The 13,378-nt window shown below is 45.5% G+C and overlaps 1 protein-coding gene across 2 annotated transcripts in view; it reads right to left on the reverse strand.

The window, feature by feature from the left end:
• Positions 1-13,378, reverse strand: part of LOC124721550 (protein phosphatase 1H) — a 174,769-nt gene that overhangs the window by 140,686 nt on the left and 20,705 nt on the right. For both annotated transcript variants that reach the window (XM_047246583.1, XM_047246582.1), the window contains exon 2: positions 286-499. In XM_047246583.1, the coding sequence (XP_047102539.1) occupies positions 286-499 (214 nt within the window). The remainder of the gene's footprint in view (positions 1-285; positions 500-13,378) is intronic.

Consider the following 13,378-nt stretch of genomic DNA (forward strand, 5'->3'; position numbering starts at 1 on the left):
TACTAAAGTTCCAACCCTCGTATTTCACCAAAAATGTCATGAGGCTGCATTTCATTCTCCAGCTTTACCACTATATGGAAAAGTTGGTCATTTCATTCTGAATCACAAACTTTTTCACAGCTACTACCACCAAGATCAAACAAAATAAAAAAGTACCACACAAAATTTACACAAATCAGCAGTTAGCACAAATACTTTTAAACTTTTTAAAACCTAAATTATTTTAGAGATTACAAATAAGTAACAAAGTTCAGACACCTAACCTCTCGGCAAAATAAAACTTACGTATAACAGATGATGTAGCTGATTTGCTGCAGCTACTGATGCTCCAAACCCTGCATGGCCATCAAATAACGCGAAATATACATAGGGCAGGGACATCTCATTTCCAATAGATGATGTACCTAAGGCTTTTGAGGACTCTCCCGCCCTGCGCAGCTCTCGTCTTTCTAGGAATGCTTGGTCTTCATTCCACGTTGATTTCCCCGCATTAACCGCTCTGAAAAAAAAAAAAAGAGCAAACCGTGCCAATTTAATAATAATCCACAGATAATTACAACTAGGGAATTTGTGTACAAACAGTCAAGAAAGAGTAAAAATTTGAACATATTCAACTGCAAGTATATAGATTACATTCAACTGTGCAAGCCAACTTTTAGTGTCTAGAGGGATGATACATCATGTACCATTATGATTTTCACTTCCTCCTGCTCCATTCATGAATGATGGGCAGCTAGAACAACTGTCAGTAAGCCACTGTACCAGCAATATTTTTTTTTCTCATTTCACTGTCATGGTCATTTCATGTGACATTAGTGGTACGAAGTGATGTGTTTCTTGACTCTTCCTGAAATGTGTACTCTAAATTTTAGCAGCAAACTTCTCCATGATGCTTTTGCACAGACTAAATGCAACTGTTACGAAATGCACAGCAGTACTTTGAATCTTCTCTGTCTTTGCAGTTAATCCTACACAATAACACTCCCAAAGTGACGAGTAATACTCAAGAAGTGGCTGAATGAGGATTTTTATAAGTTCTCTTTTGTGGGGATGAATTAACTTTCCTTAGGATTCCTTCAACATATCTCGATCACATCTACCATTTTTGTACTTTCAACATTGCAGCCCAGACAGCAATCGTGATAATCTAATATATAACAAACTATCAGCCTCAACTGCGGTAATGAAACCAACCTTTACCTAGGTTTCAGCCGAAATAATTGAGCCTCCTTCAGAAGATATACCTGAATCTACAATTTGTCAAAGAAGGCATGGTCTAGTTTTATTTCCAGACCATGCCCTCTTAGACAAATTGTAGATTCAGGTATGTCTTCTGAAGAAGGCTCAATTATTTAGGCTGAAACCTAGGTAAAGGTTGGTTTCATTACCGCAATCAAGGCTGATAATTTCTTATATATTACATCTACCATTCCTGTAGTTAGTTTTATGTGGTCATTTCACTTTAAAGCAGTCTGAATAAATATTTTTAGGTACTTCACAACTTTGATTGTTTCCAGCAATTGATTGAGAATGGTGAATTCAAACATCAAAGGTTTCTTTCTATACACTTATTCAGAATAAATTACATTTATTTACTTAGTATACATCACAGTGGTGACAATGTGAAGTGCTGACTACTGGCTGTATTAAATAATATTTAGCATTAAAAAAACTGCTATCACATAATTTGCTAACCACCAGCAGTTTGACCAAACACAACACTTATGCTGCAGGGCAGACTTCTCCATTCTCTCAGTCACTAAATTAAATTAGTTTGTAAGTAATAATGGCAATTTGCAATAGGCAGTGAATGCAGGAAAAATGTTTGTAATAAAATAAAATGCACATGTAACTGTTTAAACACTTAAAGTGAAGAAAATGTATAAACAAATGTAACACAAAGTGTGTGATTACTTATAGGATTCACTGACTGGGAATGTGTATTAGTTTGTGGCTTATGAAAGCTTTGACATGTTGAAGATATGGAATGTAAAATGGTTGTAATGGTATTAGAGAATAACAAGCAACTATATGAGTGCTGACTAAAGGTTTCCATTAAGTTAAACTTAGCAATTGAGTGAATATGTCTCCTTCCACAAGATAGTTTAATGTACTGAGAAAAGAGATGGCTTTTGGATATCCTTTGTGACTTAAAGCCATGGTTTTTTTTTTTTTTTTTTGTTTTTTTTTTTTGTTTCTTTTTTTTGGGGGGGGGGGGGGGGGTGTTAGGGCGCTCAACTACGAAGGTCATTAGTGCCTAGTCACAAATGTAAGTGCACATATAATCTGGTAAAACTCAAGGGGGGCGGGGGCGGGGGGACACACACACCAGAAAGTCAGATAAAATAATTAAAAGAGCTAGATGTCTTTGGACAAGTCCGTCAAAGTAATAAAACGAAGAACATTAGCAGCTGCTCGAGCATCATCAGCTAAAATTTCCTGTAAGATAGATGGCAGAGACAGGACAACACGAGATTGATTAAAACGGGGACACGACAATAAAACATGGCGCACTGTCAATGCATGACCACAAGGGCACTGCGGGGCGGGCTCACCGGATAGCAGGTAGCGGTGGCTAAACCGGCAATGCCCAATCCGCAACCTGGCCAAAATGACCTCCTCTCGCCGAGATGTTCGGGAGGAGGTTGTCAAGCTGTTGGGAACAGTTTTATGGCCCGGAGCTTATTTTCTTGAAGTGACGACCAAGTATCTCCCCATAATGACACAAACCTCTTACAAACAACCAGACTAATGTCAGACGATGGGACACAAAGGGAGGCTGGCCGAGGCAGGACGACTGCAGCCTTGGCCGCAGCATCAGCAGCCTCATTCCCAGGCACTCCTACATGGCCTGGAATCCACATAAAGCGAACAGGAGAGCCATCATCAGCAAAAGAATGGAGGGATTGCCGGAACCGTTGCACCAAGGGATGGACCGGATATGGAGTTCCAAGGCTCTGAAGAGCACTGAGTGAATCAGAGCAGAGTACATACAGAGAATGGCGATGGCAGCGGACATACTGAACAGCCTGATAGAGAGCAAAAAGCACAGCCGTAAAGCTGGAACACTGGTCAAGGAGCCGGTATTTAAAGGTGACATCCCCGACGACAAAGGCACAGCCGACACCATCGTCAGTTTTGCAGCCATCATTGTAAATAAAGGTGTTACTGGGGAGTCGCGCACGAAGTTCGACAAACCGTGAGCAATACAATGCATCCGGAGTACCCTCCTTCGGGATCGTGCAGGGGTCAAGATGAATGTGAACCGGGGCCTGGAGCCAAGGTGGTGTCGGGCTCTCACCCTCTCTGAAGGTGGCAGGGAGGGCAAAATCCAACTGTCGAAGCAGGCGACAGAAGCGGACTCCAGGGGGCAGCAGGGCAGACACATACAACCCATACTGATGGTCGAGACAATCGTCGAAGAAGGACTGATAAGAGGGGTGGTCGGGCATTGACAACAGCCATCAGGCATACCGACAAAGCAGTACGACGTGCCGGTAGGTCAATGGTAATTCGGCAGCTTCGGCATAAAGACTCTCTACGGGACTAGTATAGAATGCTCCGGTTGCAAGACGTAACCCCCCGATGATGGATGGAGTTGAGACGGTGTAAGAGGGATGGCCGAGCAGACGAGGCTCCCATAATCCAGCTTTGATTGGACTATGGACCGATATAAGCAAAGCAGGACAGTGCGATCCGCTCCCCAAGATGAACCACTAAGAACACGGAGGACATTACGGGAACATGTACAACGGGCAGCCAAATATGCGAAGACCAACAAAGTTTCCTGTCCAGTGTGAGCCCTAAAAACTTCGTTGTCTCCACGAATGGGAGAACAACGGGACCGAAACGTAAGGATGGTGAAAGGAATGCTTTATATCGCCAAAAGTTGATGCAAACCGTCTTCTCTTCAGAGAACAGGAAGCCATTAGTCACACTCCATGAGTATAGGCCGTCAAGACAACGCTGAAGGCAGCGCTCCAGGAGGCATGTTCTCTGGGCACTGCAGCAGATCGCGAAGTCATCGACAAAAAGAGAGCCGGAGACGTTAGGTGGAATACAATCCATAATTGGATTGATCACAATGGCAAAAAGGGCTACGCTCAAAACGGAGCCCTGAGGCACTCCGTTCTCCTGGAGGAAGACGTCGGACAATACGGAACCCACACGTACCCTAAACATTTGATCTGTTAAAAATGAATCAATAAAAAGGGGCAGGCGACCATGTAGGCCCCACCTGCGCATAGTGCGGAGGATACCTCCTCTCCAACAGGTATTGTAAGCCTTCTCCAAATCGAAGAACACAGCTACCATTTGGCGCTTTCGCAAAAAGTTGTTCATGATGAATGTCGACAAGGTCACAAGGTGGTCAACAGCGGAGCGGCGTCGACAAAAGCTGCATTGAACGTTGGTAAGTAGCCATCGAGATTCAAGAATCCAAACCAACCGAGCGTTAACCATGTGCTCCATCACCTTACAGACACAGCTTGTAAGAGAAATGGGATGGTAACTAGAAGGAAGGTGTCTATCCTTCCCAGGTTTGGGTATGGGAACAACGACGGCCTCAGGCCAACGCATGGGGACCTGACCTTCAGTCCAGACGCGATTATAGGTATGAAGAAGAAAGCATTTGTCTGCCGGAGAAAGGTGTGTCAGCATCTAAATGTGACTGGCATCTAGCCCCGGAACAGAGGACCGGGACAGTGCAAGTGCACGGTCGAGTTCCCGCATGGTAAAGGGGGCATTATAATCTTCCAGCTTCAGCAAGAGGGAGGAAGGTCGCCGAGCCTCTTCTGCCTCTTTTCGGGGAAGGAAGGCAGGGTGGTAATGGACAGAGCTTCAGACCTCCGCGAAAAAGTGGCCGAAGGCATTAGAGACATCCACAGGGTCCACAAGTACCTCATTACCTGAAGTCAGGCCAGGTATCGTGGAGTGGGCCTTAATGCCCGACAGCCGGCGCAGGCCACCCCAGACGACAGAAGAGGGAGAAACTGTTAAAGGAGCTTGTGAAAGAGGCCCAACAAGCTTTTTTGCTGTCTTTGATGACTCGACAACATTGCGCTCGGAGTCGTTTATAATTAATACAATTTGCCAGCGTAGGATGGCGGCGAAAGGTGCGTGAAGCACGTCGTCTAGCACAAATAGTGTCTCTGCAAGCCTCATTCCACCAGGGGACTGAAACGCGACGTGAAGAAGAGTTAGTACGAGGAATGGAACGTTCGGCAGCATTGATGGTAACAGACGTGAGGTATTCGACCTGACTGTCACAGCTGAGAAACTCTTGGTCCGGAATGGTCACCAGGGAGGAGTAAAGTCCCCAGTCAGCTTTCGGTATGTTCCAGCTCGAGGGACATGGGGATAGGGTGTGGTGCAGGAGACTAACGACACAGGGGAAATGGTCGCTCGAATGGGTGTCAGAAATGACATACCATTCGAACAGACGGGCAAGAGTGGTAGAACAGATCGAGAGGTTCAAGTGGGAGTACGTATGAGTAGAGTCTGAGAGGAAAGTCGGGGCGCCAGTATTGAGGCAGACAACATTGAGATGGTTGAAAACATCCACCAAGAGGAAGCCTCTCTGACAGGATGCAGGAGAACCCCAAAGGGGATGATGAGCATTGAAGTCACCAAACAATAAAAACGGCGAAGGAATCTCAGCAATCAGCCCGACTAACTGCGGATGACGATGGAGTGTAGACAGTACAAACAGAAAAGTAAAGACAGAAAGAGTAATACGGACAGCTATTGCTTGGAGTGGGGTGGTCAATGGGATGGGATGGTAATAGACATCGTCCTGAACGAGCAACATGACCCCACCATGAGCTGGAATAGCGTCCAAAGGGGTTAGGTCAGATCGCTCGGAGGTATAGTGGGTAAAAACAATACGGTCAGTTGGGCGCAACTTCGTTTCCTGGAGACCAATGACGAGCGGACAGTGCAGGTGGAGGAGCAGTTGTAATTAGATCGAATACCTCTTATGTTCCCAAGTAACAGAGCCATCGCGAATCAGAGAGAGGGGGAACGAAACGGGTGTAGAGCTGGTCACCTCGGTGGCCGTGGAGGGCCAGATTTCGAGGGAACATCGCTACAACCATCGGGAGGCGGATCCTGTTTCAATGAGTCGTCGCCAGCTGCGGCCACATTCCTGGGTTGCGCAGGAGGGGCAGCATCTTCCGCCGACGACAGGCCAGCTGAGCGCCTGGCAGCAGAGCGTCCGGAGCAGCGACTGTCGGATGGAGCATCAGACGAAACGCGCCGGGATGGAGAGGGGAATAAAGACTTCTTCTTTGAGGCCTTCTTGGAAGACCGATGAGTCATAGGGATGGTGGGCTGTGGGGGCTGGACCCGAAGAAAGTCCTCACGCTCAGGGTCCTTTTTTGAACGCCGGACCTCGGAAGCCGGGGTCCGTAACGTTTCCTCGATGGACGCCTGAGAAGAGGATCGCTTCTCAGGAGGCAGAGGAGGAGGAGGAGGAAGGGTGGCCCCTGGGGCAGAGGAGGCAGTGGCCGCGAGGGAGGAGGATTTGGAAGGGAGGGATTTGGGAGGCAGACGCATAGACCCCGGATGGGGTGAGGAGGTGGAGGGGGGACAGAATGGGGGTGAGGATACTACGGAAGGAGTGGACACGACCGAAGCAAACGACGTTGTCAACATCACGGGATGGAGGCGGTCATATTTCTTCCTGGCCTTGTCAACATCACGGGATGGAGGCGGTCATATTTCTTCCTGGCCTCAGAATAAGACAGACGGTCCAAGGTTTTCAATTCTTGTATCTTCTTCTCCTTCTGATATGCAGGGCAGTCGAAAGATCTAGGCGAGTGGAGGCCAGAACAATTGACGCACCGAGGTGGTGGGGCGCATGTATGTCCCTCACGAAGGGGACATCCACAATCGCCACAAAGGGGCTCAGCTTCACACCATGCCGACATGTGCCTGAAGCGCAAACATTGAAAGCATCGCATAGGAGGCGGGACGTACAGTCGCACGTCGCACCGGTAGCACATCACCTTTACCTTCTCCGGGAGAATATCCCCCTCGAAGACGAGGATAAAGGCCCCAGTGTCGACGCAACGATCTTTGGGGCCGCACTGGACTCGCCGGACGAAATGTACGCCATGGTGCTCCATGTTGGCCCTGAGCTCCTCATCAGATTGCAGCAGGAGGTCCCAATGGAAAATAATCCCCTAGGTCCTATTGAGCGCCAGATGTGGGACAATGGACACTGGGACGTCCCCTAGTCAGTCGCATGCCTGGAGCACCGCCGACTGTGTAGCGTAGGTAGTCTTTATGAGAATGGACCCCGAACGCATTTTACTGTTGTTGTTGTTGTTGTGGTCTTCAGTCCTGAGACTGGTTTGATGCAGCTCTCCATGCTACTCTATCCTGTGCAAGCTTCTTCATCTCCCAGACCCTACTGCAACCTACATCCTTCTGAATCTGCTTGGTGTATTCATCTCTTGGTCTCCCTCTACGATTTTTACTCTCCATGCTGCCCTCCAATACTAATTTGGTGATCCCTTGATGCCTCAGAACATGTCCTACCAACCGATCCCTTCTTCTAGTCAAGTTGTGCCACAAACTTTTCTTCTCCCCAATCCTATTCAACACCTCCTCATTAGTTATGTGATCTACCCATCTAATCTTCAGCATTCTTCGGTAGCACGACATTTCGAAAGCTTCTATTCTCTTCTTATCTAAACTACTTATCGTCCATGTTTCACTTCCATACATGGCTACACTCCATACAAATACTTTCAGAAATGACTTCCTGACACTTAAATCTATACTCGATGTTAACAAATTTTTCTTCTTCAGAAATGCTTTCCTTGCCATTGCCAGTATGCATTTTATATCCTCTCTACTTCGACCATCATCGGTTATTTTGCTCTCCAAATAGCAATACTCATTTACTACTTTAAGTGTCTCATTTCCTAATCTAATGCCCTCAACATCACCCGACTTAATTCGACTACACTACATTATCTTCGTTTTGCTTTTGTTGATTTTCATCTTATATCCTCCATTCAAGACACTACCCATTTCGTTCAACTGCTCTTCCAAGTCCTTTGCTGTCTCTGACAGAATTACAATGTCATCGGCGAACCTCAAAGTTTTTATTTCTTCTCCGTGGATTTTAATACCTACTCCGAATTTTTCTTTTGTTTCCTTCACTGCTTGCTCAATATACAGATTGAACAACATCGGGGAGAGGCTACAACCCTGTCTCACTCGCTTCCCAACCACAGCTTCCCTTTCATGACCCTCGACTCTTATAACTGCAATCTGGTTTCAGTACAAATTATAAATAGCCTTTCGCTCCCTGTATTTTACCCCTGCCACCTTCAGAATTTGAAAGAGAGTATTGCAATCAACATTGTCAAAAGCTTTCTCTAAGTCTACAAATGGTGGAAACATAGGTTTTCCTTTCCTTAATCTTTCTTCTAAGGTAAGGCGTAGGGTCAGTATTTCCTCACGTGTTCCAACATTTCTATGGAATCCAAACTGATCTTCCCCGAGGTCGGCTTCTACCAGTTTTCCCATTCGTATGTAAAGAATTCGTGTTAGTATTTTGCAGCTGTGACTTATTAAACTGATAGTTCGATAATTTTCACATCTGTCAACACCGGTTTGTTTTGGGATTGGAATTATTACATTCTTCTTGAAGTCTGAGGGTATTTCGCCTGTCTCATACATTTTGCTCACCACATGGTAGACTTTTGTCAGGACTGGCTCTCCCAAGGCTGTCAGTAGTTCTAATGGAATGTTGTCCACTCCCGGGGCCTTGTTTCGACTTACGTCTTTCAGTGCTCTGTCAAACTCTTCACGCAGTATCATATCTCCCATTTCATCTTCATCTACATCCTCTTCCATTTCCATAATATTGTCCTCAAGTACATCACTCTTGTATAGACCCTCTATATACTCCTTCCACCTTTCTGCTTTCCCTTCTTTGCTTAGAACTGGGTTTCCATCTGAGCTCTTGATACTCATACAAGTGGTTCTCTTTTCTCCAAAGGTCTCTCTAATTTTCCTGTAGGCAGTATCTATCTTACCCCTAGTGAGATAAGCCTCTACATCCTTACATTTGTCCTCTAGCTATCCCTGCTTAGCCATTTTGCACTTCCTGTCGATCTCATTTTTGAGACGTTTGTATTCCTTTTTGCCTGCTTCATTTACTGCATTTTTATATTTTCTCCTTTCATCAATTAAATTCAGTATCTCTTGTGTTACCCAATGATTTCTACTAGCCCTCGTCTTTTTACCTACTTGATCCTCTGCTGCCTTCACTACTTCATCCCTCAAAGCTACCCATTCTTCTTCTACTGTATTTATTTCCCTCATTCCTGTGAATTGTTCCCTTATGCTCTCCCTGAAACTCTGTACAACCTCTGCTTTAGTCAGTTTATCCAGGTCCCATCTCCTTAAATTCCCACTTTTTTGCAGTTTCTTCAGTTTTAATCTACAGTTCATAACCAATAGATTGTGGCCAGAGTCCACATCTGCCCCTGGAAATGTCTTACAATTTAAAACCTGGTTCCTAAATCCGTGTCTTACCATTATATAATCTATCTGATACCTTTTAGTATTTCCAGGCTTCTTCCATGTATACAACCTTCTTTTATGATTCTTGAACCAAGTGTTATCTATGATTAAGTTGTGCTCTGTGCAAAATTCTACCAGACGGCTTCCTCTTTCATTCACCTACTATGTTTCCTTCTCTCCCTTTTCCTACTACCGAATTCCAGTCACCCATGACTATTAAATTTTCGTCTCCCTTCACTATCTGAATAATTTCTTTTATTTCATCATACATTTCTTCAATTTCTTCGTCATCTGCAGAGCTAGTTGGCATATAAACTTGTACTACTGTAGTAGGTGTGGGCATTCACGCATTTTACTAAGAGCCTCGATTTCTCCGAATATATCCTCGATATGCTGTACAAAGAACATGGGCTCGGAGGTGGCGAACGTCCCCCCCATCGGTCCGAGAACAGACTAAATAGCGGGGGAAGTATTTCGCCCCAAGCCGGCGGGCCTGTCCTTCCTCCCAGGGAGTGGCTAAGAGGGGAAAGGCAGAAGTACCAGAACCAGAGACAGAGACAGAACCTTCCCTTTTAGAAGGTGCGGCCGCAGAGCGACGTCATGCATGTTGACATTTCATTTGGGAAATGTCCGCCCCAATACCACCCACTCCGACCAGGGGCTCTCCCCATGGCTGCTACCCAGCCTCAGCAAGGGCCACCAGGCAGGATGACCGATGCCGGGAGTCCTGATGCCCCACCAGGTAAATGGGCATCTACTCCTTGGCTTACGTGGGGAGGGTGCAGCTCAGGTATCGCCAGTATGATCCCTGTGTTGTCAGGGGGCTATAACCTAGAGGGTACATGACGACCCCACCACAACAGGCTGGCTACCATGCTGGATTTCGGGTGCCATGGAAAGTCCATCATGATCGTAGGTGCAGATGGGGACGCACTATGGGCGTAACTTGTGCAACCCATCAAGTGTTTAGGCCCAAATTGATGAACAGTGGGTGCAGTTACGACGCCGTTACGATGATGAGTGCCAAGGTCTTAGTGCACTGAGGACCAGTGATACACCACGTAAGGCGTCCTTCCCCAAAAGGCTCGTACTTCTGTAGAATTTTGAAAAATGGAGATCAAACCCCAATGGGGACCATCACACTGAAGGCCAAAATGGTTGAAACTCCTTTCAGTCGCCTCTTACGACAGGCAAGAATACCTCAGGCCTATTCTTACCCCGGACCCGCAGGGGAGGCATGTGGTTGTGTAGACCACAGTAACTGATATACAAATCTTAACTCTCTGGAAGTAATGCATTCAGTTGCTTTCAGTATTACCCAGGCAGAATCAATCAGAAGATTTCTTTAAACTGCCACACCGCAGTACTGCAACGTGGGGTGTACCTCAGTATTCCATAGAAATTCCATAGGATGGCTGCTTCTTTTCCCATAATACATTAATAACCCTTCTTAAACTGTGGCTGATAACTCTATAGATTTTTTAAAAAAAATCAGATTGTTTGTTATATATTCAGCTCAGGAACTGAATAATATTCTGGAGGGAAGCAACTCATGATTCACAGCTAATATGCTAAATCTCAAGTGCAATTAAAAAAAAAATCTAGTCTTCCAGGGACAATACTTTTTACCCTGACAATCTCTTCCTTAATGGCAACACAATTAGTGAAGCAGAAGACACCCAATATCTGGAAATGAAAATTGATCAGAACTGATCATGGAAGGCACACATTCATAACATCCTGCAGAAGCTGTCTGAAGTTGCTTTTACAATTAGAATGTTGTCCAAAAATAGCACCAACGACACAGTGATCTTTTTTTTTCCTTAACACATTTTCATAACATTTTAGAACAACTTAATTCATGCTCAAGAATACTTTTATTCTGGAAGTGAGCTATAAGTGGCATATACTGGGGATTCTTAAGACTGACACAACACACTTACTTTATGAGATTTGTGTTCGACAAAATGAACTTGATTAAAAGGAACAGTAGCATCCATTCAATGAATATAAAGGGTAGGAATGGTTTTTATATTGTAAACATGTCCTCAAGCAGTGTTAAGAGAGGGGGCAAAAAAAAAAAGAGGGCGTGATGTTCTGTAACAAACATTGTCAATAGGTTCCACAAAGATGAAGACTTTGTTTCTGTACGGGATATGGACAACAGTGGTACTAAAATGCCCAATTCTCCCTTGGGAGACAGAAAGAAATGTTTTCTGATGAGATAACCTAGAACTCCCATTCATCAAGTAATATCAAGTCAGGATCACACACAGAGTCCATAAAAATGGAACAGGTATGTTCATTATGCTCACCGTGTCTGCGACAGAACGTTTTAAAACGCTGCATTCTATGAGAGGTCATATCTTCAGATCTCTCTAGTGTGCCACTAGGTATGTTTATTACAGAGAATACATGTCAGAAACCTCACTAAACCTTTTAGACATAAAATGATTTCCCACTCTTATTTGTGGAAGATTCAAACCACAATGAGGATGTAATTCTTTAGGCTTTCCCAGCAATCTAATGACATCTTGGGTTGTCAGGTGCTCTGCCAGATATCAGCATCATACTTGCACGATATTTCGGTAACGTAGCTTGTTACCTTCATCAGGTGGGACCTGAGACTACTCCTCGAGTGGACCTGGTCCAGTATTTATGCCTGTGGCCTTCCCCCTTCACCAGGTGCTCCCTCTGGGGTCCGCACTGACTCACTGTGATCTTCTGAAGCATTGCCATTCCCATTTCTGTCCGCTGCAGTCCTGGGTGTTCTCTTTGCAGTTCGTGCCCGCCAGACATACTTCTGGGTGTTCCACCTTCGGTCTGGTGCGTTAGGAATCCCATATGTGGTACCAGGCATTCCCCCTGTGGTCCTCTCCCGCTCACTGTGATCTGATGGAGCATTGCCATTCCATTTTCGGTCCACTGAGATTCTAGATGTTCCCTCTGCATTCCGCGCCCATCAGACCCGACCCTGGCCATTCCATCTTCAGTCTGGTGTGCCTGGATCTCTGTATGGGGATCGTTCTCCATGTCCACGCCTTGAGTTCTTCTGTTTGTGGAGTGCTGCACCTGTCCCCGTTGCTTCTTCAACAATTCCAGAGCAGGATCTCATGGTTCATGAGATTATCGGTCACTTTTATTTCTATTGACTCCCTAATAATAATGTCCCAAAACATGGGCGTCTGTGCTAGAAACTTGGTTTCTTCATAATTCATTGCATGACCTAGCTCTAGACAGTGTTCAGCAGTGGCTGATTTTGCTGCCTGTCTTAATCGGGTGTGCCTCTGATGTTCCTTGCACCTGATATCTACTGTTCTTGTCATCTGGTCAATGTAGGACATACCACATTCGCAAGATATATTATAAATCCCTGGTTTCCGTAAACCCAGGTCGTCCTTAACATTTCCCACCAGCCCCCGATCTTGCTGAGTAGACAGAAAACACACCTGATATTGTGTTTACGGAGGATCCTGCTATTTCTGGCAGAAACAAAACCAGCATAGGGCAAATACGCCACCTTCTTTGCTTCATCTTGCTCTGCATGGCACTGATCAGTGGGTGCAGAGCCAGTGCCCAACGGTGTCTTGTGTGTGTACCATCGTCTTCACATAAGGTGAATTTGGTGACCCAGACATCAACATGAGTTCATTATCATGATGCTCTCAACCCACTGTAGCACGATTCTGGCATTGTGACATGAGTAGTTACCCTGCAGTAAGATGCCATTGTCATCACGGAAGAAATCAAGCATGAAGGGCCGCAGGAGGCTCACAATAATATCCATGAAGTCAACAGCTGTCATGATGCCTTCGATTACTAGCACAAGTCCCAT

This window comes from Schistocerca piceifrons, chromosome X (assembly GCF_021461385.2).
Source record: "Schistocerca piceifrons isolate TAMUIC-IGC-003096 chromosome X, iqSchPice1.1, whole genome shotgun sequence".
Classification (NCBI taxonomy): Eukaryota; Metazoa; Arthropoda; class Insecta; order Orthoptera; family Acrididae; genus Schistocerca; species Schistocerca piceifrons.